The 27,883-nt window shown below is 35.2% G+C and overlaps 1 protein-coding gene and 1 long non-coding RNA gene across 2 annotated transcripts in view; one reads left to right on the top strand and one right to left on the bottom strand.

Moving 5' to 3' along the window:
* Positions 1–1,318: 1,318 nt before the first annotated feature.
* Positions 1,319–6,461, top strand: LOC128552643 (uncharacterized). Its single transcript, XR_008369134.1, has 3 exons — positions 1,319–1,475; positions 2,226–2,340; positions 3,443–6,461. It is a non-coding gene; the product is annotated as an uncharacterized LOC128552643 (long non-coding RNA).
* Positions 6,462–14,678: 8,217 nt separating this feature from the next.
* Positions 14,679–27,883, bottom strand: part of LOC128552642 (uncharacterized protein CXorf38 homolog) — a 29,275-nt gene continuing 16,070 nt past the window's right edge. The window contains exons 2-6 of the mRNA XM_053533683.1: positions 22,064–22,733; positions 21,437–21,595; positions 20,819–21,145; positions 20,286–20,376; positions 14,679–15,450 (exon numbers count right to left, since the gene is read on the bottom strand). Of these exons, the coding sequence (XP_053389658.1) occupies positions 14,915–15,450; positions 20,286–20,376; positions 20,819–21,145; positions 21,437–21,595; positions 22,064–22,615 (1,665 nt within the window). The 5' untranslated portion in view covers positions 22,616–22,733 and the 3' untranslated portion in view covers positions 14,679–14,914. The remainder of the gene's footprint in view (positions 15,451–20,285; positions 20,377–20,818; positions 21,146–21,436; positions 21,596–22,063; positions 22,734–27,883) is intronic.

The following is a 27,883-nucleotide window of genomic DNA, read 5'->3' as shown; positions in this document are numbered from 1 at the left end:
ATTCTGCCTTTGCGACCAGTGCAGACCAAGATCAGCCTGCACATCCGTGCAGTCTGATCATGGTCTGCACTGTTCGCTATTCAGTCAGTAAATTTTCAGTGAACACCCCTTCAAATGATAAATGGTATTGCCCAAATTGAATGAAAGACCAGTCCATTTTAGAAATTTAGCAGGCTAAGGGTTAAATACTAGAAAGACATCTTACTTCCATAAAAGAAACATCATCTGAAGTATTATACTGTTAAAATTGCATGTGAGACCTGTTAACAACAGTCAGAATATTCAGGCAACTTCTTTTGGCATATATTATAAAAGTTTTTTTTCAATAATAATTAGTGGATAATAGTTATTAAATCAGACTTAAAATATACATTGCATATATTGTTTTAAGATTTACATCGGCTGTAAAATTACTTTATTTCCTTGGAATAGAATTTCGTTTTTTTGGCCAAAACATTTATTTATTTATTTATTTTTTGATATAAATTCATGGATTTCAGTCTTTGAAGATTACAAAAATAGAATTCCCGAAATTCATGCTATTTGTTGGGATTAAATTTCGCAGATAAATACAACCACAAAATCCCCGAAAAATTAGTCATTCAGGAATATTAATGTGATACAGTGAGCTTTGAATATGAAGGGTGAAAATGCTTGTGTTGGGTCTTTTGTTTGAATGATTTTATGTTTCATATTATATTTTTGGTATTTTAATGCTTCTAGTCATAATAAAGGAAGATGTAAATTAGATTTTATAGTTTTAGATTGATTTTCTTTGAATTAATTTTCATTTTCTGTGTACATTTATCAGAATATTTATAACTTTTTTTTTTTTTGTGTGTTTTGATTGTTCTTCGATTTAGGCATCATGTTTCAGAATTTAGAATATGAAGCTATTTAAAATTTTCATTGTAAATTGTCCTATTTACTAAATCTTTACTATTTCACTTTCACAATTATATTAGTAACTTAGGTCTCTTTTTCTATGAAGTTTACCCTTTTTTGTAAAAAAAATCTTTTTATTTCTTCTTTAATAATTAATGCCATACCTGTCTTGTCGTAACAGAATTCATTTTAAATCAAATACTCAATAACATTATTCTGGGCCGGACTGGTCCTGATTTCAAAATTTACCCCAGATAACTCATTGAAAAATTACATTTTGGGTAACAGAAAGTAGGTTTTTAGATCTGAACCCCAGGCCTGTTAATTCTCAAGTTGTAGCCTTTAACGTGTGATTTTTTATGAAAACACAACTTATGAAAAAAAGTCAAATGTTTTGCTTGAGGAAGTAAATTTTATAATGTGGATGACATGCGAGAAGTAACAATTAAGATAAACAGAGTTATAGGAATACAAAATAACGATTTTGAATTTTACAGTATAAAACAGAACGAGATGGTGTTGTAGAGACCCGAGTGGAAAGGAAGATTACAGTCACAAGTGATGAAAATGATGAGTGCGACCATGATGCTGTAAGTGATTGATTTTTAGCTTTATTTCGAATGTTAATTATTAATCGTTAGCCTGCAAGTGATTCTGCCTTTGCGACCAGTGCAGACCATGATCAGCCTGCACGGATCTTGGTCTGCACTGTTCGCTACTCAGTAAATTTTCAGTAAACACCCCTTCGAATAATAAATTGTATTGTCCATATTGAATGATATACCAGTCCATTTTAGAAATTTAGCAGGGTAAAGGTTAAATTATCTTGTACATTATATAATAAATATGTTCAGATCAATATGACAGCATTTTGTAGTTTGTTTACATTTGATGGTTTATGAAGTATTTAAGATCTTTATTAGCAAGATTATCTCCAGGGCCACCATAACCAAGAGGTTAAGATCTCTTGATTGAACTGGGGTCACAACACCAAGCCTAGTACTTTTTTTTACAAGGAAACAGACTCGAGAATTGTTCAAATAAATTAGTATATTAAAGCGAAACCATTTGTCTCATCATTATGCAAGAAATCTTACTTGATTCTAGCCCAAATATTAACAATGCCAGAAGGGACAGTGTGGCTCTTCCTCCGCCATTAAAAGCTAGAAGGTCTCCATATAACATTTGTGTTGGCTGTAATTAACTGCAAGGGAAAATATGTTAAGAAGTAAAAGCGGAAAGTAAAATCATGATTATCAAAATTGGTACGAATTGTTATGTTAAACTTTGTATTTTTGTAACCACTTCTGTGCATAGCTTTTTTATATTTCATTAAACAGTTGTTAAGGGCAGCCATACAAGAAGTGGTACTCATGAATCAAGATTTATCAGTAGAAAAAATAGAGTGTATGCGACAGATAGAAGAAGTGAATGGCAACTGAAAGATTTAAATGTGTAAGTGAATTTTAGCTTTTATTGCCTTTGAAAAGTGGGCATTCTTGTGCCTGCCAAAATGTTTGGCACATAGATTTGCCTTTGTCTGTCCGTATGTATGTCCAAATTTGTGTTGCGCATGTCTCAAAAAGTATTTGACCTAGAGTCTCCAAACATCATAGGATAGCATGTAAAGTTTAGTTTATGATTTTACTCAGCTAGTCCAAATTTATGGCAGGTGACATAGTAAGAAATACGTATTAAGGATCTAAAAGTTTATTTTTACACATACCTCAAAAAGTATTTAACCTAGGCTTATAAAACATGATACGAATGTTATTTGACATGTGAAGTTGTGCACCTTTGGTTTTGTTTTGGATTTCACTCAGCTAGACAGGAGTTACGGCTTATATAATTAACTTTAGTCAAAATCCTGCATAAAGGAACTGAAAGTTTCCTGTCTCAAAAAGCATTTGACCTAGAGGTATGAAACCTTGTATGAATATTATTCAGAGTGTGAAGTTGTGCACCATAGGTTTTGTTTAGGATTTTACATGACAAGACCAGAGTTACACCTTTGACTCAAACTTATGCATAAAAGGCCTGAAAGTTTGGACAAATTTAGGTAGAAATAGTTTGGTCTTTAGTAGTGTCAGTTACTTAATTTGTACGAGACATGCTGCTGTTGAAACGGATATTTTTCTATGTTGCTTCCTTAACACTTAGCTTGCTGGCAGCAAGTGATTTTGCCTTTGCGACCAGTACAGATCATGGTCTGCACTGTTCGCTATTAAGTCAGTAAATGTTCAGTTAACACCCCTTTGAATAATAATCGGTACTGTCAGGATTGAATGATGGACCAGTCCATTTTAGAAATTTAGGAGGTTAAGGGTTAAAAAAGTCTTGATTTGGGTATTTGTTGGATTTTGTAGAATGAAGTTTCGTTTGTCAAGATTGCTATAAGATACAGTACTATTAAATGTTACATTAACTGTTTGGAGCATTTTAGTTTAAATCTGAATTAAGTTTCTGACATTCATGGACTTCCTTTATAATTTTTCTGACGTTATTTTTCATTAAGTTTTGACTGATCAAAATATCTGTTATAGTTTTCTTATTTCAGACTGCAGCAAGCCTTTGGTGATACAGATGCAATAACTCAAGCTTTCATGTGCTTTCGAACAGTGACAAAGATAGCCACCAATGAGTGCCTATACATTTTCATATAAATATAGACAGCCAATCATATTTATGCTTCACAATATTATCATCAGTGATGTCAGAAGTGACATCATCAGTGACACGTGATGTCACAACATTATCAGTGATGTCATAAGTGACATCATCTACACCAGGAACTTGTAAATAGTGAAAGGAATAAAGTAGTGTTTTGTGCAGATTGAGATAATGGGATGTGAAGTACCATATGTGAAATGAACAATAGAATTTTAAAAGGTTGAATGCAATGGATTGAAGACTAGGCTTGGAAAAATGAAGTGTCTATAATGTTGGTGAAAAGAATGATTTTGGATAAAAATGAATATGGGATGACATTGCTTTACATTAGTAATGAAGTGTTAAGGAATGTTAATGTTAACAGGCACAAGTATAGATAGGTAAATTGGGAAATTGAGTTGGATAAATCAAACTGGTGTTGTAGTTTATCCTTTGGTTTATAAATGAATGTTGCTTCAGTAATATGATTTTTCGAGTTTTTAATTTGAATTGTTTTTCATTGACAGCTGAAAATGGTTGTAGCTTAAATATGTAGAATTGCAACTTGTATATTTTGAATTATTATGGGTTCTTTTATATTACCAATCTTTACAGTTATACTATATATGTACTACAGCCTTTTGTTGAGTTGTTGGGTCCTTTTCGCAGAAGCAACATTTATTTTTGCCAAAAGCATGTTTACCGATAAATTTATGAAACCTTCCACCCCTTTTGTTTGTGTCATTGTCAAGACGATGTATAGGAAAGGGGAGTTCATTTCAGGAAAAAAGGGTTGACAGGATTACCAACTGTCTCATTCCATTAATGAAAAATAGCTTCATTTTTATCTTCAGTCTGTGAAATGGAAAAAAAAACTCGACCTTTGTGTTGCTAGGTTGAAGAGGATTTATTAGCAATAATTTTACATCACTTGTAAGAACTACATATAATATAGAAATAAGTAAAAACATCTGTAAGTTTCAAATAGTTTGTTTGGATATTTTTTATTTTAATGCATTTGGTCACACATTCTCCTATAAATAAGAAATTGTGTATTCTGCAACTGTATTCATCATCATTTTGTATTGTCAGTTAATATTTTTTATTTTATAAGATTATATTCCTTGGTTGTGAGAGAGAATTTTTTTCTATATTTGTTATCAGAAAAATGCTTATGCTATTTTATTTCATAGATAAATTTACATAACGCTTGATTTTGGCATAGTGTTAATAGTTTTAGACCTTCGTCCCCTATTTTAAGGAATGGAAGAGTCCATATCATAAGTAAGAGGAGTCCACAGGAGGTAATTGGGGAAGATGGGGTAGTAGTATGCAGAAAAAAAAGTGTGACTGGTACTAAAGGTGACCTTTGACTGTTTTACTGTGTTTTTTTTAGAATTTTAATTTTGTTACATAATTATTTACTTTTATGCTGCTTTTATTTTTTATCTCCTAAAACTGATTTCCCCCCCTGCTTTTTACTCTGTTAAAATCAGTTTTACCAACTAATTTGTAAAGCATGGACTTGCCTTGTAGGATTGTCGATTGTTTATGTAATCTGCAAAACTGATAAATATTAAAGGCATTATTCCTAATATTAAGAAGTGATATCGTTATACTACTAAATTACAACGTGTAATAAATTAATATGAAAAGTGTAAAAAATGTACTACAAGAATCTGTATGTCTATTATTTGATGTAGCATAATGAAATAACTTAATTAAAGTTTAAAATTTGTACTTGTTGAAATATTGTTCTGTTGTTTGTTTATACATCCATTTTTTTTTCGCAGTAAAACTGTATCAATGTAAATTATTTAAATTCAGTTTTATATTTTATATCATTTTAAAGGTATACTGTTCTTTTCAGTAGTGAATAATTTATATACACAGTATATACCAGATGGACTGAATTGGGCAAATAAAAAGTGCTGGTTAGAATAACAGTGTACAGTTGCTAGATATTGGAAAAAAACTAATTTTAAAGGATCTCACATCTTGTAAAATCTTGCTACTTGTACCAGATATAAGCTAGATGACCGACACAAATTAGTATTCATTAACTCGATTTTTTTTTTTTTTTGTAAACTTCATTTATATACTTATTTTTTTCATTCAGATAAGTCTATGATTTGAAAAATTAAGTTTTGAACTATTTCACTGCCATTGAAATAATCTCAAGAAAAGGGAAGGCTTATGACCTTCATCATGTGAGAATTAACCAAGAGTAGTGAAGTCCTAATAATCTAATTATTTCCTGCCATTTTTGCCTCTTGTAGCAGAGCCAAGCTTCTATTTTAGTTAGTTTTTAGAAAAATGCCTTCGCAAAAGCTTCCGAAACTGGATTTTTTTTACAGTTGAAGTGTGTTCAGCTACAAGCAAGGACAATAAAGAAAGAATTTATAGAGGATATTAAATTTTGTTTGTTTGAGTGTTAGATTGAAATATCTGTCATAAGTGAACACTAGCAATACTTCCACAAGTGGCCAGGAGTGAAAATGTTAGATATGGTGTTCATGAGTGAAATAATATTTTGATCTGACATGTAAAACAAACATGGTTTCTTTTCATTACATGTTTTGACTAAATTAACCCATTTTATAGTTTCTTTTCGCTAATAATTAACTGAAAACCATGTAATAAATATGATTTAATCTAGCCGCAGCAAACTGAGGGAATCTGTCTACTGAAATATCTTGCTTGTTGTGGTTTACAAGACAGTCGGCAGTTTACATTGATCAAACATCCAACTGTTACTGGATGGTCGCATTTCGGAATAGATGCGATAGCCTTTCCTTAACACTAAACAGCTACACATTGTTAAACTTTTGATTATGTTACACTTAAATGCAGTAAATTATGTAATGATTTATTTTCCATTGCTTAGATAACTCATAGCTATAATTTTAAATAAAACACTGAAAGAATTTGTACTTTGTCTTAATTGGTTTAGGGGGCAAACCATAATTCTTCTAGGTGGGTTTTCAAGGATGTCTGACATTATATATTTAGAGCTGAGTTCCATTCAGTAGTATTTTAGTTGCATAACAAGGGGCAGTAAATAGCCTTAATAGGTGTTCCTGGATTGAGTACCAGTACTAGCCTGTACTGTGCAATAAAGTGCCAACTTCTCCACATGGAGCAGAGGTAGAGAATGAGTTTACTCATTTGTAGACTTTTATTCAGAAAGTAGTTTTTGTAAGATAAATAATGAACATGTTGTTTTTGAGGTCAAAGCAATTAATGATACTGTATTATGGAAAACAACATTTTAGCTCGACTATACGAAGTATAAGGAGAGCTATCCTACTCGCCCCGGCGTCGGCGTCTTTCCGCGTCCCCACCTTGGTTAAAGTTTTGGTGCACTTTCTCTTTTTTCAACTTATTTCTGTAATTACTTGATGGATTTGATTCAAACTTGAAATACTTATTCCTCATCATCCACATCATCTGACATAAGGGCCATAACTCTGGCACCAATATTTCATGAATTATCCCCCCTTTTCACTTAGATTTTAAGGTTAAAGTTTTGATGCACTTTCACTCTATCTCTGTTATTACTGAATGGATTTGATTCAAACTTAAAATAGTTGTTCAGCATCATCACCCACATCATATGACACAAGGTACATAACTCTGGCACCATTTTTTCATGAATTATTTCCCCTTTTTACTTAGAATTTCAGGTTAAAGTTTTGGTGCACTTTCACTCTACCTCTGTTATTACTGAATGGATTTGATTCAAACTTAAAATAGTTGTTCAGCATCATTACCCACATCATATGACACAAGATGCATAACTCTGGCACAATTTTTCATGAATTATTCCCCTTTTTACTTAGAATTTCAGGTTAAAGTTTTGGTGCGCTTTCACTCTACCTCTGTTATTACTGAATGGATTTGATTCAAACTTAAAATAGTTGTTCAGCATCATCACCCACACCATATGACACAAGGAACACATATGAACTCTGGCACCAATATTTAGTGAATTATGCCCCTTTTTGTATAGGATATACTTATATAGTGTTTTCATACATTTTATTTTTACCTCTCCTATTACTTTAAGTTGATAGTTTTGACATAGACTCGGGCTATTGTGTAATATCTTCATCCACAATTGGAGTCATTAAACACTCCAGTGACAGCTCTAGTTTCCTCAGATGTGCCCAGTTTCACTATCCAGCATCGAAATAGTCGAGCGCGCTGTCTCCTGTGACAGCTCTTGTTCTATAATGGAACATCCACTCCTGCCTGAACTAAACCTTTTTACACAAAGTTGTTTATACATAAAAGAAGTGGGAAGTTTAGACAGGGGATGGGGGTGGGGATGGTCTAGGGCAAAAATCGGTAGTGGATGGTTTGGTTACATGGCCCAATTTTATGCAGTTAAATTATACGTACATATTTGTTGTAATAACAATGGAAATATATTTAAGCTACTGAATGCCTTTTAACAAAGTTCTGGCCTGTATAGTAGGCATAGAAATACATAAAGATATATCAAGGCGAACAAATCGAAATTGTATCACGGTTTACCTGCAGTGTCGTTATAATTGTTAAATGTTGAAACCGCTCTCTATTTCTGTTTGAGTACGCTTGTCACGTGATAGTACCAAAGCTTAAAATGTAATGTTAACTTGTCCATCAAAATTAGTAGCCGAATCCGTTGTTGGCGGACCATGATAAAAAACAGAAAGCGTAGGGGCCACTCGAATAATAAGTTTTTTTCTCGTAAACCCCTACGCTTTCTATTACAAAGATTTCACTTACGTTACCAAAATAATAAATAGGGCAAAATAATTCAAATATTGAAATAAAACATGTAAATACAGAGGGATAGAATTATAGATGACATTGAACCTCATGACCTTTACATTGAAACTTACAACCTTGTTATGGTTTTAACAGCCTCCATAAATGACCCAATTACTCCAACCATAATGCAAGACGATATAAATAACAACCTTGATGTTCATATGACCATTACCTTCAAACCTCAAAAACATCATTTTAGTTGACCAGATTTTACCGTTTCGCCTACGGCCGACATTATTATTTTTAGCTCACCTGTCACAAAGTGACGAGGTGAGCTTTTGTGATCGCGCAGCGTCCGTCGTCCGTGCGTGCGTAAACTTTTGCTTGTGACCACTCTAGAGGTCACATTTTTCATGGGATCTTTATGAAAGTTGTCAGAATGTTCACCTTGATGATATCTAGGTCAAGTTCGAAACTGGGTCATGTGCGGTCAAAAACTAGGTCAGTAGGCCTAAAAATAGAAAAACCTTGTGACCTCTCTAGAGGCCATATTTTTCACAAAATCTTCATGAAAATTAGTCAGAATGTTCACCTTGATGATATCTAGGTCAAGTTCGAAACTGGGTCACATGCCTACAAAAACTAGGTCAGTAGGTCAAATAATAGAAAAATCTTGTGACCTCTCTAAAGGCCATATTTTTCATGGGATCTGTATGAAAATTGGTCTGAATGTTCATCTTGATGATATCTAGGTCAGTTTCGAAACTGGGTCATGTGCGATCAAAAACTAGGTCAGTAGGTCTAAAAATAGAAAAACCTTGTGACCTCTGTAGAGTCCATACTTGTGAATGGATCTTCATAAAAATTGGTCTAAATGTTCATCTTGATGATATCTAGGTCAAGTTCGAAAGTGGGTCACGTGTCTTCAAAAAGTAGGTCAGTAGGTCAAATAATGAAAAAACCTTGTGACCTCTCTAGAGGTCACATTTTTTAAGGGATCTGTATGAAAGTTGGTCTGAATGTTTATCTTGATGATGTATAGGTCAGGTTTGAAACTGGGTCAACTGTGATCAAAAACTAGGTCAGTAGGTCTTAAAAAAGAAAAACCTTGTGACCTCTCAAGAGGCCATACCCTTGAATGGATCTTCATGAAAATTGGTCAGAATGTTCACCTTGATGATATCTAGGTCAAGTTGGAAACTGGGTCACGTGCCATCAAAAACTAGGTCAGTAGGTCAAATAATAAAAAAACCTTGTGACCTCTCTACAGGCCATATTTTTCATGGGATCTGTATGAAAGTTGGTCTGAATGTTCATCTTGATGATATCTAGGTCAGTTTGGAAACTGGGTCAACTACGGTCTAAAACTAGGTCAGTAGGTCTAAAAATAGAAAAACCTTGTGACCTCTCTAGCGGCCATACTTTTGATGGGATCTGTATGAAAGTTGGTCTGAATGTTCATCTTGATGATATCTAGGTCAAATTTGAAACTGGGTCAACTGCGGTCAAAAACTAGGTCAGTAGGTCTTAAATTTGAAAAATCTTTTGACCTCCCTAGAGGCCATATTTGTACCCCCCCACAACAAAGTTGTAAGGGGGGTATACTGGTTTCAGGTTGTCTGTCTGTCTGTCTGTCCGTCCGTCCGTCTGTCTGTCCGTAGACGCAATCTTGTGCGCACCATCTCTCCTTATCCCCTTGACAGAATTTAATGAAACTTCACACAAGTGATCAGTACCAACAGTAGTTGTGCATGGGGCATGTTAGGTTCTTTTAGAAATTTTTTTTGCAGAGTTATGGGACTTTGTTTTTTTGTTACTATACTATATACATAGACACAATCTTGTGCGCACCATCTCTCCTCATCCCCTTGACACAATTTAATGAAACTTCACACAAGTGATCAGTACCAACAGTAGTTGTGCATGGGGCATGTTAGGTTCTTTTAGAAAAATGTTTTGCAGAGTTATGGGACTTTGTTTTTTTGTTACTATCCTATATACATAGACACAATCTTGGGCGCACCATCTCTCCTCATCCCCTAGACACAATTTAATGAAACTTCACACAAGTGATCAGTAACAACAGTAGTTGTGCATGGGGCATGTTAGGTTCTTTCAGAAAAAAAAAATTGCAAAGTTATGGGACTTTGTTTTTCTGTTACTATACTATATACATAGACACAATCTTATGCGCACCATCTCTCCTCATCCCCTTGACACAATTTTATGAAACTTCACACAAGTGATCAGTAACAACAGTAGTTTTGCATGGGGCATATTAGGTTCTTTCAGCGACAAAAATTGCAAAGTTATGGGACTTTGTATCTTGTCAACATACTATGTACATATAGTCTGCATATGCAATCTTGTGCGTGCCTAATCTACCAAACCCTTACACTCAATTTAATGGAACTTCACACAAGTGATCAGTACCAACCCTAGTTGTGCATGGTGCATGTTACATTCTTTTAGATAAATATTCTGCATAGTTATGGGACTTTGTTTTTTGTTACTATACTGTATACATACAGTCTATATACATACAGTCCACATAATTATGCAATCTTGTGTGCGTCAAATTGCAATGTACTGTGTCAGTGCATGCAGGGGATACATTCATCACCTTTAGTGATAGCTCTAGTTTTCAATGGATCTTCATGAAAATTAGTCAGAATTTTTATCTTGATGATATCTAGGTCAAGTTTAAAACTGGGTCACATGAGCTCAAAAACTAGGTCACTTTGTCAAATAATAGAAAACACGACGTCATACTCAAAACTGGGTCATGTGGGAACAGGTGAGCGATTCAGGACCATCATGGTCCTCTTGTTTATTTAACGTCACACCGACACATGATAGGTCGTATGGCGACTTTCTAGCTTTAATGGAGGAAGACCCCAGGTGCCCCTGCGTGCATTATTTCATCACGATCGGGCACCTGGGTAGAACCACCGACCCTAGCCGGATGGCTTGGCCATATTTAGTTTATACTGGCACTCGACAATCCTTGCGGTAAGTCCCTATAAACTGACCTGTATATAATTGACCTTGACCCTCGTATGACATTCCTCTTCAAATTTAAACAATTGCTTTGGTTTACAGTTCACATAAATGACCAAATATAGTTGGTACTTGAACTTGACAAATCTTGTGGCAAGACCTACAAACTGACCTATATAAAGATGACCTTGACCGTCATATGATCTCTACTTCTAAACTTTAAGAAAGCAACGTCTTCGGTTGTACACACAGCGCATGACTGCGTTTTAAATACGCAGCTCCTTATTCATCTTGCACGTTTACATGTTTAGATTATTTATGGTGGTGCAGAATTAGAATCATAGGCAAGGGGATGACCATGTGAGCATGTCTTGTTTATTTCCATGTCCTTTCGTGTGCTACGACAGAGGGATATACCCCATTACATTTCAAAAAGGTTATAGGATTGAAAATGTTTTTTCTCAAACATCTGTGACACTGTTCCTAGACCTCAGGCAGGTAATAATAAATAATGCGATAGATTTTACATTTTGAGTTTACTTGTAAGATATATGTTGTCAAAAACAGTACGAAATGACAAAACATCATATTTCATTCTATAAAAATACACGTATATATTTGTATAAATGCTGAAACAATCTGAGATGATTATTATGCTATAATTTCTAGCATTAAAGTCACTGACAGGGACGTTCAATTGAATCTGAAACGTGTCTTTTGACCCAAGGAGTATAATTATACGAAAGTTATGGATTATTCTGTGAAATACACTGTAATTAGCATGGTGAAAATGGACAATATCATTAAAGCTATGATCATCAAAATATAAGTTGCATTTTCATGAAACTGAGTCATGCATAAAGGAAACAACACATACCATTGTACAATGAACTCGCATGCATAGCAATATCATTAATGTATATCATATAACACTAACTTACAGCTCTTATACATATTCTCCAGTCACTTTTCTAACATGCAACGGGGAACTTGTCCTGAATACAATGTTGCAATGTATTAGCTGAAACTGAGCATCAACTCGGTAGAGGAAGAATATCAACAACAAATATATACTATTCTGTCGGTATCGAGTTTAATTTCAGTGCGGTTTCCTTGGTGTATCCAAGGCGCGTTGCTATGTCCGTTATGAACAATGTCCAGACAACGTAACAAAGTTTCTGTAGGTATTGCAACATCAGTGCTGCAGAATTTGTTGGTGCTGAATATGGCACGTTCAAAGCGTCTTATATAATATTATAACTGTGGGGTATGAACAAACCCTTAATTCTAATTATGTAATTCAAAACACACGGACATAACCCATACTACTACGGTCTTCGTCTTCAGAACAGACACTGACAAAAGTACTTCCTAAGAAAGAGGAAGAACGCAGGTGGTGAAGTTGTGTCAGATCAATGAAATGTTTTACACAACCACTCTTGTCACATCTTATATTTACTAATTCCAGGCGTTTTAAAAACTCTGTTTTCGATATAGATGATAATAATTGCTTACACAGTTTATGGTTTGTTCTTAAAACTTTTGTAAAGTGAACGATAGAAAATGTATCTATCGTTTTTGGACAAATCGGTGTTAATGTTACATTGAAAAAATGAATTTTCCGAAGATGTTTATGATTAGAAAAGTCAGTTGCTCTACTTCTACAATTTGAACAGAAACACTCTATGTATTCCAGTGTCAAACATGTTAAAGACACTGCACACAACAACGATGATGATAATTTCTGACATAGCCCATGTTCCTTAAAGTCTAACGACTTACCTGAGATGTGTAGTTCAGTATATAGCAGGAAACGTGGTACAAATGAACAATTCTCAAAGTAAACACTTGGAAGAAGCTCTTGATTAGAAAGGTAAATTGTATTTGTTCGATGCTCATCTATACTAACATTTCGCAGTGTGATATGTTTTAAAGCCACTGTTTGTGATAATGGTTCAGATGATTTCTCACGTTCTTTGAGCATCCCTTTAGGACATACCATTAAATTTATTGTATGACTCATCTGAAGTACAATTTGTTCCAACGTTGTCGCCTCAGATAAGAATGCACATAGCTTCTCACACGACTCCTGGTCAGATTTCGAATCGGAGATATAGATATGTTTAAGATTTTCAGTCTTTTCAACAGAACTTAAAGTGAATGGACAATTCTCTATATGTAAACTCTGTAGTTGATCACTGACAGCAAAGTCAAAATTATACATGTAAAATGAACCTAATTTATTTATTAGTGTTAAGTGCTTTATAGACCGTAAATGTGATAAAGACAAGATGTTATTCTGATTATTATAATTAAGAGAATACAGTCTTTTAATGTCAAAAAGTATAAATTGTACTTGGGTTATCTGTGCCATTAATTTGATTATTTCTTCAGTTGCATACACAGAATATACTTCAATATAGACGGACAATATATCGTTGGGATTTATTAATCCAATAAAATCTTTGCTAGTCCTGTAACTGAAACAAACGTCGCATAGACTGATTTCAGGCCGATCAACCGTTCCACACTCTGATAAACAGTTGTATATAAGTCGCTGAACAAGTTCGAGTTCTCTTATTGTTTTATGTGGTTTTTCTGGATTATACTGGTTGTGCATGTTGTGTCTGTACCTGATCATTCTTTCATCACTCTTAGCAATTTCCGAGACAACTTTTGAAATGCTTGTTATCAGATAAGGGGATAATCCGCAAACAAGTTTTAATAAGTTTGATAACTGTAAAATATCTGCTATTGATGTAAACTTCTGAACAAGTTCTTCCAAGACGCTTCTTTTGTTTGACCCTTTGGTTTGTTCCACGTCGTAACGACTTGATATGTAAACAGCAGCACAATATTCAAGATACGAAATGTGAATGAACGATAGAAATGTGTCGTCAAATTTTGGGTCGAATGAGTTATATTCAACTAGGATTCCAATTCTGACCAGCATAGCTATGTCATCCTTTGACAAACCGCTCTTCATAAGCTTTGATCTGCTAAACGTGCTGGACCATGTGTCTTCGATATATGCTTCAAAAGCAACTTTACCCAAGTGGAAAATAAATCGCTTGTTTGTTTCACATCTGGGATATCTCTTTAAATGTTCGGCAAGTTGCATATCTTCAAATTCTTTAGGAATGTTGTTGACAACTTCAGACGTGCTTTCATCCCCATTTTTCTCTGACCAACATAGCATACCATTAAGAATGTTACTATAGATATCACTCATAGAGTTTCCAATCTGTCCCTCCGTACAATACATCCAAATAAGTTGTTGTAAAAGCAGAGGTGATTTCTGAAGATGTTGCAGGTTTGCTTTACGTATTTTTTGCATGAAACCATCGATGCAAGTTTTACCTTTCTGTAGCATAAACATATATTTCTCTGTGAATTCCCTTATTAATTTCTCATCTACTCCGGATAATTCAACTTTGAGATCACACTCTGATGATTTTAGATTTAAAATTCCTTTGGCAGATGGTCGAGCAAGGGTTATCAATGTGGCATTTTGTATTCCATCTCTGTTTGGAATGCCGAAACTGACATGCAGCGGACGAACTATTTGTTTCGGTGGAGTCCATTCGTCCAGACCGTCGGCTACAATTAAGCATCGTTCGGATTATTGTGAGAAGAGCCTGTTAATCAGATCATTTGGTGCAACATCTTTATATAGTACTCTCACCATCTCAGGAATGTCGTCACTAAATCCTGACATTCTCTGCAAGGGTATAAAGAAAAGAAAATCGAAAGATCTCATTTCTTTGACATTTTCATCTTGCGCAATACTTTTTTCATCATACGTCAAACCCATGCACCAGTTGTATATCATCATTTTGGCTAACGAACTCTTGCCTGTTCCAACATCGCCGACAATGTATATACTCTGATGTCTCAGATCATTTGTTTGAAATATGTCTCGGTATCGGGTTACAGTTCTTAAAGCTGATTCATCATTTCTTCTACCATCTCTCGAGTATATAATCTCAGTGTCTAACTTCCTCTTCCTATTTTTTATATTGGATTTCGAGGTCATTGTCATATTTGGTGTTACATAAACTTCGTTTATGTCAATGTCGTTGTTTTGCATTTTCAGTGGGTAAGCAGATGTTTTCACATAATGTTTTAGGTAACGTTCAGCAAGTTTTTTCTGCAATACTGAAAAGAGTAAAGTACATGTAAATGTATTCAGGATTGACCAAGTAAACCTACCAAAAAATACAAAGTTTTTGAACAAAAAGGAGAAGTATTTCTTTAAAAAAAAATAAAACTGAAATTGTTGCATGCTGATTACTGAAGAATATTAATTTCACGCTTAGATTGCAATGACCACTGGCACCAGACCAGAAAGAAAATGCCTCTGTATATGTTATACCCTACCCCTAGGTATCATATAAGAACCATGGTCGTGAACGGGAAAATATACTAACCCATTTCAATCGCGTATTTCATACCTAAAAGACGCAGTTCAGTAAATGTGTACTATTGATATTAAACAAGCGATAAGTTATCTTCGTTCGTGCACCTGTCACATTGTCTCAATATTCCATATTGCAGAGATGCTCCACATATTTTACGCTTTAGTCAACGTTACAGAAAAAACTTGCGTGAACTCCCCTAATGAACATCCGGTCTAGAGGTCACGGCAGTGTGCACATGTTAAGCGAAATGTAAACAAACAAAAACAGAATGCAATATATTCACAGTTTTACGATAAGACTCGAAATGATGAATGAAATTCATCTTGTATATGATTTTGAATTTGAAATCATACATTGGTATACATCTATTCTGTTTATTTAATTCATTTTGCACATTTATGCTGCATATAAATATTTAAGCGTACACGTGTAGTAAAATGACAACGGACATACATTTTCACATCAGCCAATCAGAGTGTGTCTGTAATCTAGACCGGAACTTCACCAGGGAAGTTCAAGCAAGTTTTTAGTGTACCCTTGAAAAAACTATGAACTACACGTTGTTTTTCTAAGATAAGAAGTATTGAAGAAATGTAACAGGTACACAACGGAAGATAAATTACCACTTGTTTAATATCAATAGTACACATTTACTGAACTGCGTGTTTTAGGTATGAAATACGCGATTGAAATGGGTTAGTATATTTTCCCGTTCACGACCATGGTTCTTATATGATACCTAGGGGTAGGGTATAACATATACAGAGGCATTTTCTTTCTGGTCTGGTGCCAGTGGCAATGACAGCTTCTTAAATACCCGACTCAGGAGCTTGTAACATTTTTCGAAGTTAGAGAACTGGAATTTTACAATAAAAACAGGTTTAAACATATGCTAATATCTATGAAATATCAGAAATCATTAGGAACTGTAGAAATGTAGAAAAGACAACAGCATTTAACTCGACATAGTGCAGAGATATTTTCTCAAAAAGATAAACCCTTCACATATTACTAAAGGGGCATATACTTACTTAAAGGTATTTATTTACTTAATGGGCATATATTTACTTAATAGGCAATATATATAAGCTGAATTTCAGATAATGAAACGACTGCCACTACCATATGCAAAGAAGAATGTGTAAAGAAGTCTATTTAACAGCAGTACATGGCCCCAAATTCGAATTCTGTGTTGTCATTTTTTCTTATCCTTATTAGGTATTTAGTATGTTCAATTTTACTTTACAAAATAATGGCACTTAAGCGTGTCCTTCGGATGTGAGAAGTGTTTTACACTCGTGAACATACTTGGTTGCATTTAATGCTTCAAAGTGATCTTCTTTTAGATTTGCTGAACAATTTGACGCCTATAAAACATAATCATAAAACATAATCTGGACTGAGATGTCACATAAATCAGGTATGGATAAATAATAAAGGTGCCTTAGGTGAATTCGCATATATTATTTCAATGCATGAGCTTCAGTACAGCTGCAGGAGTCACATAATCGTATTTTATTGATTTTGTGACTTTTAAATTTTACGGCGATATTGTAAAATCAACCTTCATTTTAATTTGCTTCACAAGATAAAACAAGAGGACCATGATGGTCCTAAATCGCTCACCTGTCCCCACATGACCCAGTTTTAAACTGAGTATGACATCGTTTTTTCTATTATTTGACATAGGGACCTAGTTTTTGAGTTCATGTGACCCAGTTTTGAACTTGACCTAGATATCATCAAGATAAACATTCTGACCAATTTTCATGAAGATCCATTGAAAAATATGACCTCTAGAGAGGTCACAAGGTTTTTCTATTATCTGACCTAATGACCTAGTTTTTGAAGGCACGTGAACCAATTTTATATTTGACCTAGATTTCATCAAGGTGAACATTCTCACCAATTTATATGAAGATCGCATGAAAAATATGGCATCTAGAGAGGTCACAAGGTTTTTCTATTTTTATAACTACTGACCTAGTTTTGGGCCGCACGTGACCCAGTTTCGAACTTTACCTAGATATCATCAAGATGAACATTCTGACCATTTTCATGAAGATCCATTGAAAAATGTGGCCTCAAGAGAGGTCAAAAGGTTTTTCTATTTTTAGCTCACCTGTCACAAAGTGACACGGTGAGCTTTTGTGATCGTGTGACGTCCGTCGTCCGTCATCCGTCGTCCGTGCGTGCGTGCGTCCGTCCGTAAACTTTTGCTTGTGACCACTCTAAAGGTCACATTTTTCATGGGATCTTTATCAAAGTTGGTCAGAATGTTTATCTTGGTGATATCTAGGTCATGTTCGAAACTGGGTCAAGTGCGGTCCAAAACTAGGTCAGTAGGTCTAAAAATAGAAAAACATTGTGACCTCTCTAGAGGCCATATTTTTTATAAGATCTTCATGAAAATTGGTCAGAATGTTCAACTTGTTGATATCTAGATCAAGTTTAAAACTGGGTCACGTGCCATCATCCTAGGTCAGTAGGTCAAAAAATAGAAAAACCTTGTGACCTCTCTAGAGGCCATATTTTTCATGGGATCTGTATGAAAGTTGGTCAGAATGTTTATCTTGATGATATCTAGGTCTAGTTCGAAACTGGGTCAGGTGCGATCAAAAACTAGGTCAGTAGGTCTAAAAATAGAAAAACCTTGTGACCTCTCTAGAGGCCATACTTGTGAATGGATCTTCAAAAAAATTGGTCAGAATGTTCATCTTGATGATATCTAGATCAAGTTCAAAAGAGGGTCACGTGCCATCAATAACTAGGTCAGTAGGTCAAATAATAAAAAAAACCTTGTGACCTTTCTAGAGGCCATATTTTTCATGGGATCTGTATGAAAGTTGGTCTGAATGTTCATCTTGATGATATCTAGGTCAAGTTCGAAACTGGGTCAACCGCGGTCAAAAACTAGGTAGGTCTAAAACTAGAAAAACCTTGTGACCTCTCTGGAGGCCATACTTTTCAATGGATCTTCATGAAATTTGGTCAGAATGTTCACCTTGATGATATCTAGGTCAAGTTCGAAACTGGATTAGTGCCGTCAATAACTAGGTCAGTAGGTCAAATAATACAAAAACATTGTGATCTCTCTAGAGGCCATTTTTTTCACGGGATCTGTATGAAAGTTGGTCTGAATGTTCATCTTGATGATATCTAGATCAAGTTCGAAACTGGGTCAACTGTGGTCAAAAACTACATCAGTAGGTCTAAAACTAGAAAAACCTTGTGACCTCTCTAGAGGTCATACTTTCGAATGGATCTTCGTGAAAATTGGTCAGAATGTTCACCTTGGTGATATCTAGGTCAAATTCGAAACTGGGTCACGTGCCATCAATAACTAGGTCAGCAGGTCAAATAATAAAAAAAACCTTGTGACCTCTGTAGAGGCCACATTTTTCATGGGATCTGTATGAAAGTTGGTCAGAATGTTCATCTTGATGATATCTAGGTCAAGTTCGAAACTGGGTCAACTGCGGTCAAAAACTAGGCCAGTAGGTCTAAAAATAGGAAAACCTTGTGACCTCTCTAGAGGCCATACTTTTGAATGGATCTTCATGAAAATTGTCAGAATGTTCACCTTGATGATATCTAGGTCAAAGTCGAAACTGGGTCATGTGCCGTCAATAACTAGGTCAGCAGTTCAAATAATAAAAAACACTGTGACCTCTCTAGAGGCCATATTTTTCAATGGATCTTCATGAAAATTGGTCAGAGTTTTTATCTTGATGATATCTAGGTCAGGTTCAAAACTGGGTCACATGAGCTAAATAACTAGGTCACTATGTCAAATAATACAAAAAAACGACATCATACTCAGTTCAAAACTAGGTCATGTGGGGACAGGTGAGCGATTCAGGACCATCATTGTCCTCTTATTAGACCTACTGACCTAGTTTATGACCACAGTTGACCCAGTTTCAAACTTGATCTAGATATCATCAAGATGAACATTCAGACCAACTTTCATACAAATCCCATGAAAAATATGGCCTCTAGAGAGGTCACAAGGTTTTTTTTTATCGTTTGACCTACTGACCTAGTTTTTGATGGCACGTGATCAAATTTCAAACTTGACCTAGATATCATCAAGTTGAACATTCTGACCAATTTTCATGAAGATCTCTTGAAAAAGTATTGCCTCTAGAGAGGTCACAATGTTTTTCTATTTTTAGACCTACTGACCTAGTTTTGGACCGCACGTGATCCAGTTTCAAACTTGACCTAGATATCATCATGATAAACATTCTGACCAACTTTCATAAAGATCCCATGAAAAATGTGACCTCTATAGTGGTCACAAGCAAAAGTTTACGCACGGACGGACGCACGGACGACGGACGCCGCGCGATCGCAAAAGCTCACCTTGTCACTTTGTGACAGGTGAGCTAAAAACCAAGCAGGAATTTATTGATTTTTTTGAGTGTTGTAACCTTTCTAATTTGCTTTACGAACTAAGAAACGAAGTCGAGTTTCACAGATTCAAATGTTTTATGCTCGTACAAAAGTTCTTCGACAATTGAATGTTTCATAAGGCAAGACTAAATCTTTAAATTTTGTAAATATTACCTTGTTTCTGCTCAATGTACTCCAACTGTTTTTTACAAATATTTCGTGCTTCATCAAGTCTTTCAACGTGACCCTCTATCTCCGCTAGATGCTTAAAGAAAAGTCATGCATTATTTGCATATTACATTGAATGTAAGTTTATTTTAATAACAAATATATTGTACAGTGTCTTTACATAACAACAGAAAAATTAATCAAACGCAAGAAAAACGACGAATTATAATACCAGGAAGAAATGCATCTATGATTTACCTACTGTATCATCTGTTTGTAAGCATGTTACATCTTCGTACAACATACATGTACTTGTATTTTTATTATGCTATAAGAAATGTAATTATGTTCTCTGAATGATAACGAAAATGGGAAAATAAACAGACACAACAGTCGTTCTGATGTTGACCACATAAACACTAATAGTCATTCTTTGCAGACAGAACCGTAGCTGCACAGGTTTGAAAAGTGGATTATCAGCAGCATGTATTTGGAGATCATGTATTGAACATTTACAGTACCGTCTTACAATCACTTACCTCTTTGAAAGTCACGTTGTCTAATTCGAGTTGTCTGACTCTTTTTTCCAGTAGCTCGATGGCCTGTTTTACTGTTTTAAATTTACTGTCACTTTGCTTGTTCAATTCTTCCAACGCACCATCTAAGGCTGTCTGTGTTTTAGCATCCACTGAGCGCAACAAATCCCTTTGCTTTGATTCTATATCTGCTTTATTTGTGTTAATGTCTGCCTTTGTGTCTTGGATCAGTTGTTTGAGTTCTGCTTCTTTGATAACAATAGACGACATAGCAGCTCTACACACATCGACCTCATTGTATGTAGTGATAATGAAGTTATCATGTTTCAGCTGAAAAAGATAGAGGTATCATTGTGCACAACATATTGACTAAAATTTATTACATTTCTTTGCCCATTTCCCAAGACAATTTCGTCAATATAGAGCTTTTAAATTCCTAACTGTTAATCTGATTTAGATTCAGAAACGTTTGAAATATTCGTACCGCAATGTGTGTGCTTAATTGTACTCAATGGTAATCTGAATGCAAATAAATGACAGCTGGAAAAACAATTCCTTTAAATTTGATATAATGTCTAAATACATTATCAGTAATGATAGTTCACATTGTCAAGATATTACTTGTTTAAGTTTAATAACTGCCTGTTGAGCATCGTCTCGTGCCTTCAGTTCTTTGTCATCTTCAAGAATTGCTATGATATCGTCAATACAATCATTCAGCTCTTTATCCTCAAGTTCCATTGTAGGCGAGTGAAAAATTGTGTTTCGTCTTTTAAGAACCTAAATAAACATCAATATTATATATAAAAATATGATTAAGTGCATATATAAGCTTGAATGTAATAATTTCCGAAGAACATCTGAAAGAATGACTTTATACAGTTTCTTTACTCACTGATGCTTTTGCTGTAATTAGTTTACATTTTATGCTGTTTAATTATTTGCCAATATGTATAGAATTCGCAAAGAAGTAAGACATACATGTAAAAATGTGTAAGTAAGTAACTTGTTTATGGTGGCCGCCATGAGCTATGCATCAATATTTTCCTTGTACGGATACTACTATTGGCGAATGCCTTTATTCTTGAGTTACACGGGACCTCGCATTACCCTCACTTGAACAATCATTCAGCAATATATTTGCACACTTCTGGTCTGAGCTGTTAAAATGGTAATTCATTACAAATGCAGAAAGCCTATTGATGTGAGAAGTAGATACAGAATAAAATGAACTAATAGTTTACTTACCCTGACGAAAACATCTGTTCCAGTTACTCTGCTTTGGAAATTGATATTATTTATAAAGATATGTAGCAATCCTGGGGCATCAATATCACGGGCGGAAATCTTATCTGAATACCCAGGTGCATTGATGAAACATTTTGCAAATTCCCACGGCACAGAACACCAGTTCTGAATATTTGTATTTTTCCAGTTTGGTGTCGGTGGGGAAGAACCATGATTTTTCAGTATGTCTTCAAATATTTCATCACAAACATGATTACGACATCGCTGTTTTCGAGGAAACAAACAGTTACAGCTGTTCTGTCCCCACGGGCATTGTTCTTTTCCAGTACTCGGATCATACACATGTTTATGTAAAGGTTTCAAACAATTTAGACTACACTGGTTACATGTTGATGCAGGACCGTGTTTGAACCCGTTAACAATTCGCCTGTGATCCTGTTGAACAACTTCATCAGCAAAGCCTTCTATACCATCTTTGAGATATTTATAAGCCAGTCCACCTTTCACCCAGTTCCTGTATTTCGTCCCTTCTATTTGACGTTGATGGGTCATGTTGTGTAGACGAAATAATATATTTCTTATTTGCAATAAACTATTATATCGGCTATATTTTGATTTTTTTGTCGTTTCTTCACCTGATACAAAGTGCCAAATATCGTCGTTTTGGAAACTAAAACGCATAGAAAGATACATGTATACCAATATTATAGAATTTCAACACAAAGAGAGTAAAGCTATAATATATACAGTTCGCGACCACAGTCAAATCGTCAATAGTCACAAGAATATTGATAAATGTCTAGACTGACTTTTTTATCTAGTCCATTTTAAAAGTTAGTCATTCTGGTTTTGATATTCGATCATTTATATGTGAAAACTCATCGTTAAAGGGAAAGGCAACGTTGTTCTCATGTTAAATCCATCTGCTAGGATTTCTTAAAGCATTTAAAGATTAAAAAAGTGAAATAATTTTCAAAATCGGGTTAAGAATGAGAAAGTTATGAAAAATGACGTCAATGCGTCACTACATAATGTGTTTTAACAAAACATTTTAAATACATGAAAAATGTCATAAATGTAAATGAAATTGCTCACATATCAAGGTGGCGTTTGTTAAGTGTACATGAATTCTAAAATGAAGAAGTAAGCTCCTTAAAAGTTTATTTGTGGATAGTAAAGTTAATGGAAATTGGAAGTCTTGTTTCATTAACATAAAGAACAAGATTAACTATTCTTGCTTTCTATACATTAAGATCTTTTTCGGCGTAGCTGTCTACGTCAAATTTTGACCTACTTAAAAATAAAAAGGTTGTAAATTTCTTTTTCTTCAACCAATAAAAACAGCCGTACTGGACAGAAATGAATACATAGAATAGAAATGGAAATTCCACAGCTGGCTCAATACGACAAACACGAAAATGCGCAAGGCTCATTTGATTGAGCCTGTCCGTCGACGGTAGTGGTACTGGGTGTTTACGCCCTTTGCATACTTTCAATTGGCTGAAATTACTCTACAGATTCACAAAAAGTTTCTTTACATTTCAACAGTAGATACATGTACCGAGATATAGTAAATACTGTCTCTAATGATGTTTACAGGAGAAACACAAAGACTACTGTAGGCAGGAGGTATTAATACACGTAATATTAGAGTTTTACCTGAATGCTGATTGGTTTTTAGTTCGCGAATCTTGGAACTAACTATTTACGAGATGAATCGTGTAGTTGCAGTGAGCTTGGCTCTCTCCATGTATTTTCCGGTTGATTAAACTGATAGTTAAAATAGTAACAAGTCGAATGTTACTATGCCGCCAAAAGTAGTATTGAGTGATCAAACAGAAAGTGCAATGAGGATGTGGCTGTACAAGAAATTCTTATTCATGCAGGTTTAACTCAGCATAATCTGACAAGATATAATAAAGCAAACGTATATTCGTGAAAATAATTAAAGCTAAAACAAGGCAAAGCAATGACCTCTGTCGTATGCTTTTTCTAATTATGCAGTAGCTATGCAGAATGTATCTACTGCATGTAAACACACATTGGCCTATTTCTAGAACAGCACAGTTAATTGACAGGGACATCCTACAAATTCTCACTGGTATACCAGCGAAATTAATTATTTCAGTACATCAGCTGAAAGATTTTGTTATTATTTATATACTTAAATTGCCTTAATAAAGAAAGAACACAAAAGGGGTTATTTAGAAGATGTACATGCTATTATAAACAGGTGACTGATGACGTCAAACACATGGGAAAGTTTTCGCTCCACACATTCTTTATTCGATACATCCACACGCCATCTTAATAACTGCAAGTGTTTAATATGACCGGGGGCGTAGCGACAATTTGAATATTGTGGTGGCAGCTGGGGTGGGGTTTGGAGGGGATATCCCTCTCCCATCAACGGGCCTCTGGAAAATTTTGCATATAGGTAGATTAAATGGTGCAATCTGGTGACTTCTAGCACTGCTCAATAGCTGTTGAACATACTCGTATTTTGAGTTTTCACCCCTATTTTCATATTACTGTGTTTAAACACTATAATGGCGGTACGATGTTAGATACGACAATGTCTTGCCAGGGTAGAACCAGACAAGTCTAAGTAGGTGATTGAACACAAAACTCTCACTTAAAAGAGTAATCCAATCCTTATGGCATTTTAGTCATTAAATAGCATTATAAAGGTTAAACGCAGTTCACTGTTTTCTTTCTGAAATAAGCACGTGTATAAGATCTTATTATATACTGGTATATTAATATATTTCAACTAGAAAATGCTTTTGTTGAAAAGCGCATGTCTTCCCAAATGCATAGTCGTATAGACAAGATGTCAATAGGGGACTGGAGCCAAAGTCAAAGAGACACTGATGGTTGGCTGCAATAGGGATCATCTACTTGGCATGTCCAATCATCACACAAAGTTTCAACACACTTAGTGGTTCTCAAGTTATGAACTGGAAACGGGTTTCCATGTTCAGGCCCCTGTGACCTTGACCTTTGATTGAGTGACCCCAAAATCAGTAGGGGTCATCTACTCTGCATGTCCAGTTATCCTATTAAGTTTCATCATTCTGTGTCATGTGGTTCTTAAGTCATTGATTGGAAAGTGTTTTCTATGTTCAGCTCCTGTGACCTCAGCCTTTGATGGAGTGACCCTAAAAACAATAGGAGTCATTTACTATGTAAGTCCTGTCAGGCTATCACCCTTGATTTGAAGGTTCTAAGTTAAATACTTCTCTAGTTATTGACCGGAAATGGATGATGTTCCGTCTGCTTTGACCTTGACCTTTATTAAAGTGACTCCATAATCAATAGAAGTCATCTACTCTTCATGTCAAATCATCCTATGAAGTTTCAACATTCTGGGTCAAGTTGTTCTCACGTTATGGACTGGAAACGCGTTTCCATGTTCAAGCCCCTGTGACCTTGACCTTTAATAGAGTGACCACAAAATCAATGGGGGTCATCTACTCTGCAAGTCCAATCATTCTATTAAGTTCCAACATTCTTGGTCAAGTGCTTCTTAAGTTATTAATTGGAAAGGGTTTTCTATGTTCAGCCCCGCCCCCCTGTCACCTTGACCTTTAATGGAGTAACCACATAAACAATAGAGTTCATCTACTCTGTAAGTTTTATCACCGTATGAATTTGAAGGTTCTATGTCAAATAGTTCTCAAGTTATTGACCCGAAATGGAATTCCATGTTCTGTCCGCTGTGACCTTGACCTTTAATGGAGGGGTCATTTACTCTGCATATCCAATCAACCTATGAAGTTTTAACATTCTGGTTTAAGTGGTTCTAAAGTACTTGACCGGAAACGTTTTTCCGTGTTCAGTCCCCTGTGACCTTGACCTTGAAAAGAGTGATCCAAAATTCAATAAGAATCATCTACTCGGCAAGTCCAATCATCCTATGAAGTTTCAACATTCTGGGTCAAGTGGTTCTCAAGTTATTGATCGGAAATGGTTTTCCATGTTAAAGCCCTTATAACATTGACCTTAGATGAGTGACCGGCCGTCTACACTATTAGCTCTGCCACCCTATAAAGATTGAAGGTTATAAGTCAAATGGTTCTCCAGTTATTGATCGTAAATGAACTGTGACGGACGGACGGACAGGGCAAAAACAATATATCTCCCCAAATGGGGAGACATAATTTCATTATATAATGTATCAAGCACAATGTACAAAATGTATGTAGAGCTAAGAACAAAAAATACAATCATCAATATATAACAAGATCTTTGCTATACAGCTGATGATATCTTGAAAAATCATTAGCACCAATAGCTAGCTAAGATAAGATAAGTTTTATTTCAGAAAAACAGTACAACATAAGCGACAAACGCTTTTGAACCGCCGACTATATATAACAAAGGAAAACAAATAAAACATTTAGTGAAAAAGCTGTAAAATAAGAGACAAAGTTATAGCACATGAACATATAGCAGCACAAATAATGAGGTTAAACCTGTGAAAGATATACTCTCTTGACCAGATACCAATTAAAAGATTAAGCTAAACAGGAATAAAAAAACTGATGGGCAAAACGATCGCAATAATTTGAAAAAAAAGCTAAACGAAGATAGCACCTCAGATCAGATCTGAAGTGAACTAAGCAGCAGCTTCTTCACAGTAGCAAAAAAACATAACATAAAAGATTGAATAATGACAACAGCACATTCAAATTATTATCACAAGCAAGTTTCTACATATTAAATAATAGAAAGCAAGGTATACAACTATAGTATCTAAGAAGGAAAACAAGGTAAACAAACTAAAGCAATAGCTGATACTAAGTTAAACAAACTTTCCATAATGTACTTTTGCGTGTTTCATTTCCACAAACAAATTCATTTGCATCTTCCATCATGTCAAATTTGTCCGTCATCTCCCTATGCATTTAAAGTGTCATGAGATGGTTTAACATTTTCTGTCATACTGGCACGCAAATATTGGTCTGTAGTCTCTTTAGCCACGATGGTGAAGAAGTGATTTTCCTTAATGTCGGAGGCTACTTTCTGCAGAATACCCAGTGCCATTTTTTGTAGACTTCGTTCTGAATGTCGGGTGGTGTGTACTTCTCCCTTTTCTCCTCCATCCTCGTTTGTTCTCCGTGAAGTCTGAGTAGCTGTAAGAAATTGCTCACGTCTTCATCGCGCCACCGTAACGCTAATCCCTGGCGTGCGAAGAATCGCATGTTTCTCAAGAAAGTGAGAAGTTGGGGTCGGTTATGTATCTTTTGCGTGAGCAGCAGATGTTGTTTCCCTGATGTCCTTTGTCTGTTTTTGTAGAGTAACATATTTTTCAACTGATTCCTTGTGGCATTCTGATTGCTGATGCTTTCTATACTTTGATGTTCGGCAGAAAGTTAATAAATACAATAAACTTTCATTAACGTATCGCCTATAATCCGTGTCTGTGGGACGTGAAAATACAGCCACCTTGGTCCTTGCGGATTATCCATTTTGTACACTACAGTGTTTTAAATAACCTCTCACCAAGGTGATCTAGCAAAGTGTCAAGATTCTGTGTGCATATTAACTGCTAATGCACATCATGATAAATAGACACTTGGCAAGGGAAGACCGTTGTAATCATTCTCTGTTATATTTTCTACCTTTTCAAAAAAATTACGAGTTCGGCATTTCGCGCTAATCGAAATTTGGGGCGGCACTCTGCTGCCCCAGCCACTACGCCCTTGAATCTTTGAATCACAAAATGCAGTCATTCTGCGCTACTATATCTACCGAAAAGTATAGGAGGAAGTGCATATCATATGTTTATTTCAAACTGTACAGGAATGTTCGAAC

The sequence above is a fragment of the Mercenaria mercenaria genome, unplaced genomic scaffold (assembly GCF_021730395.1).
Source record: "Mercenaria mercenaria strain notata unplaced genomic scaffold, MADL_Memer_1 contig_2987, whole genome shotgun sequence".
Taxonomy (NCBI): Eukaryota; Metazoa; Mollusca; class Bivalvia; order Venerida; family Veneridae; genus Mercenaria; species Mercenaria mercenaria.
Note: the sequence above shows the minus strand (reverse complement) of the source record. Positions and strands in the feature narration are given on the sequence as shown.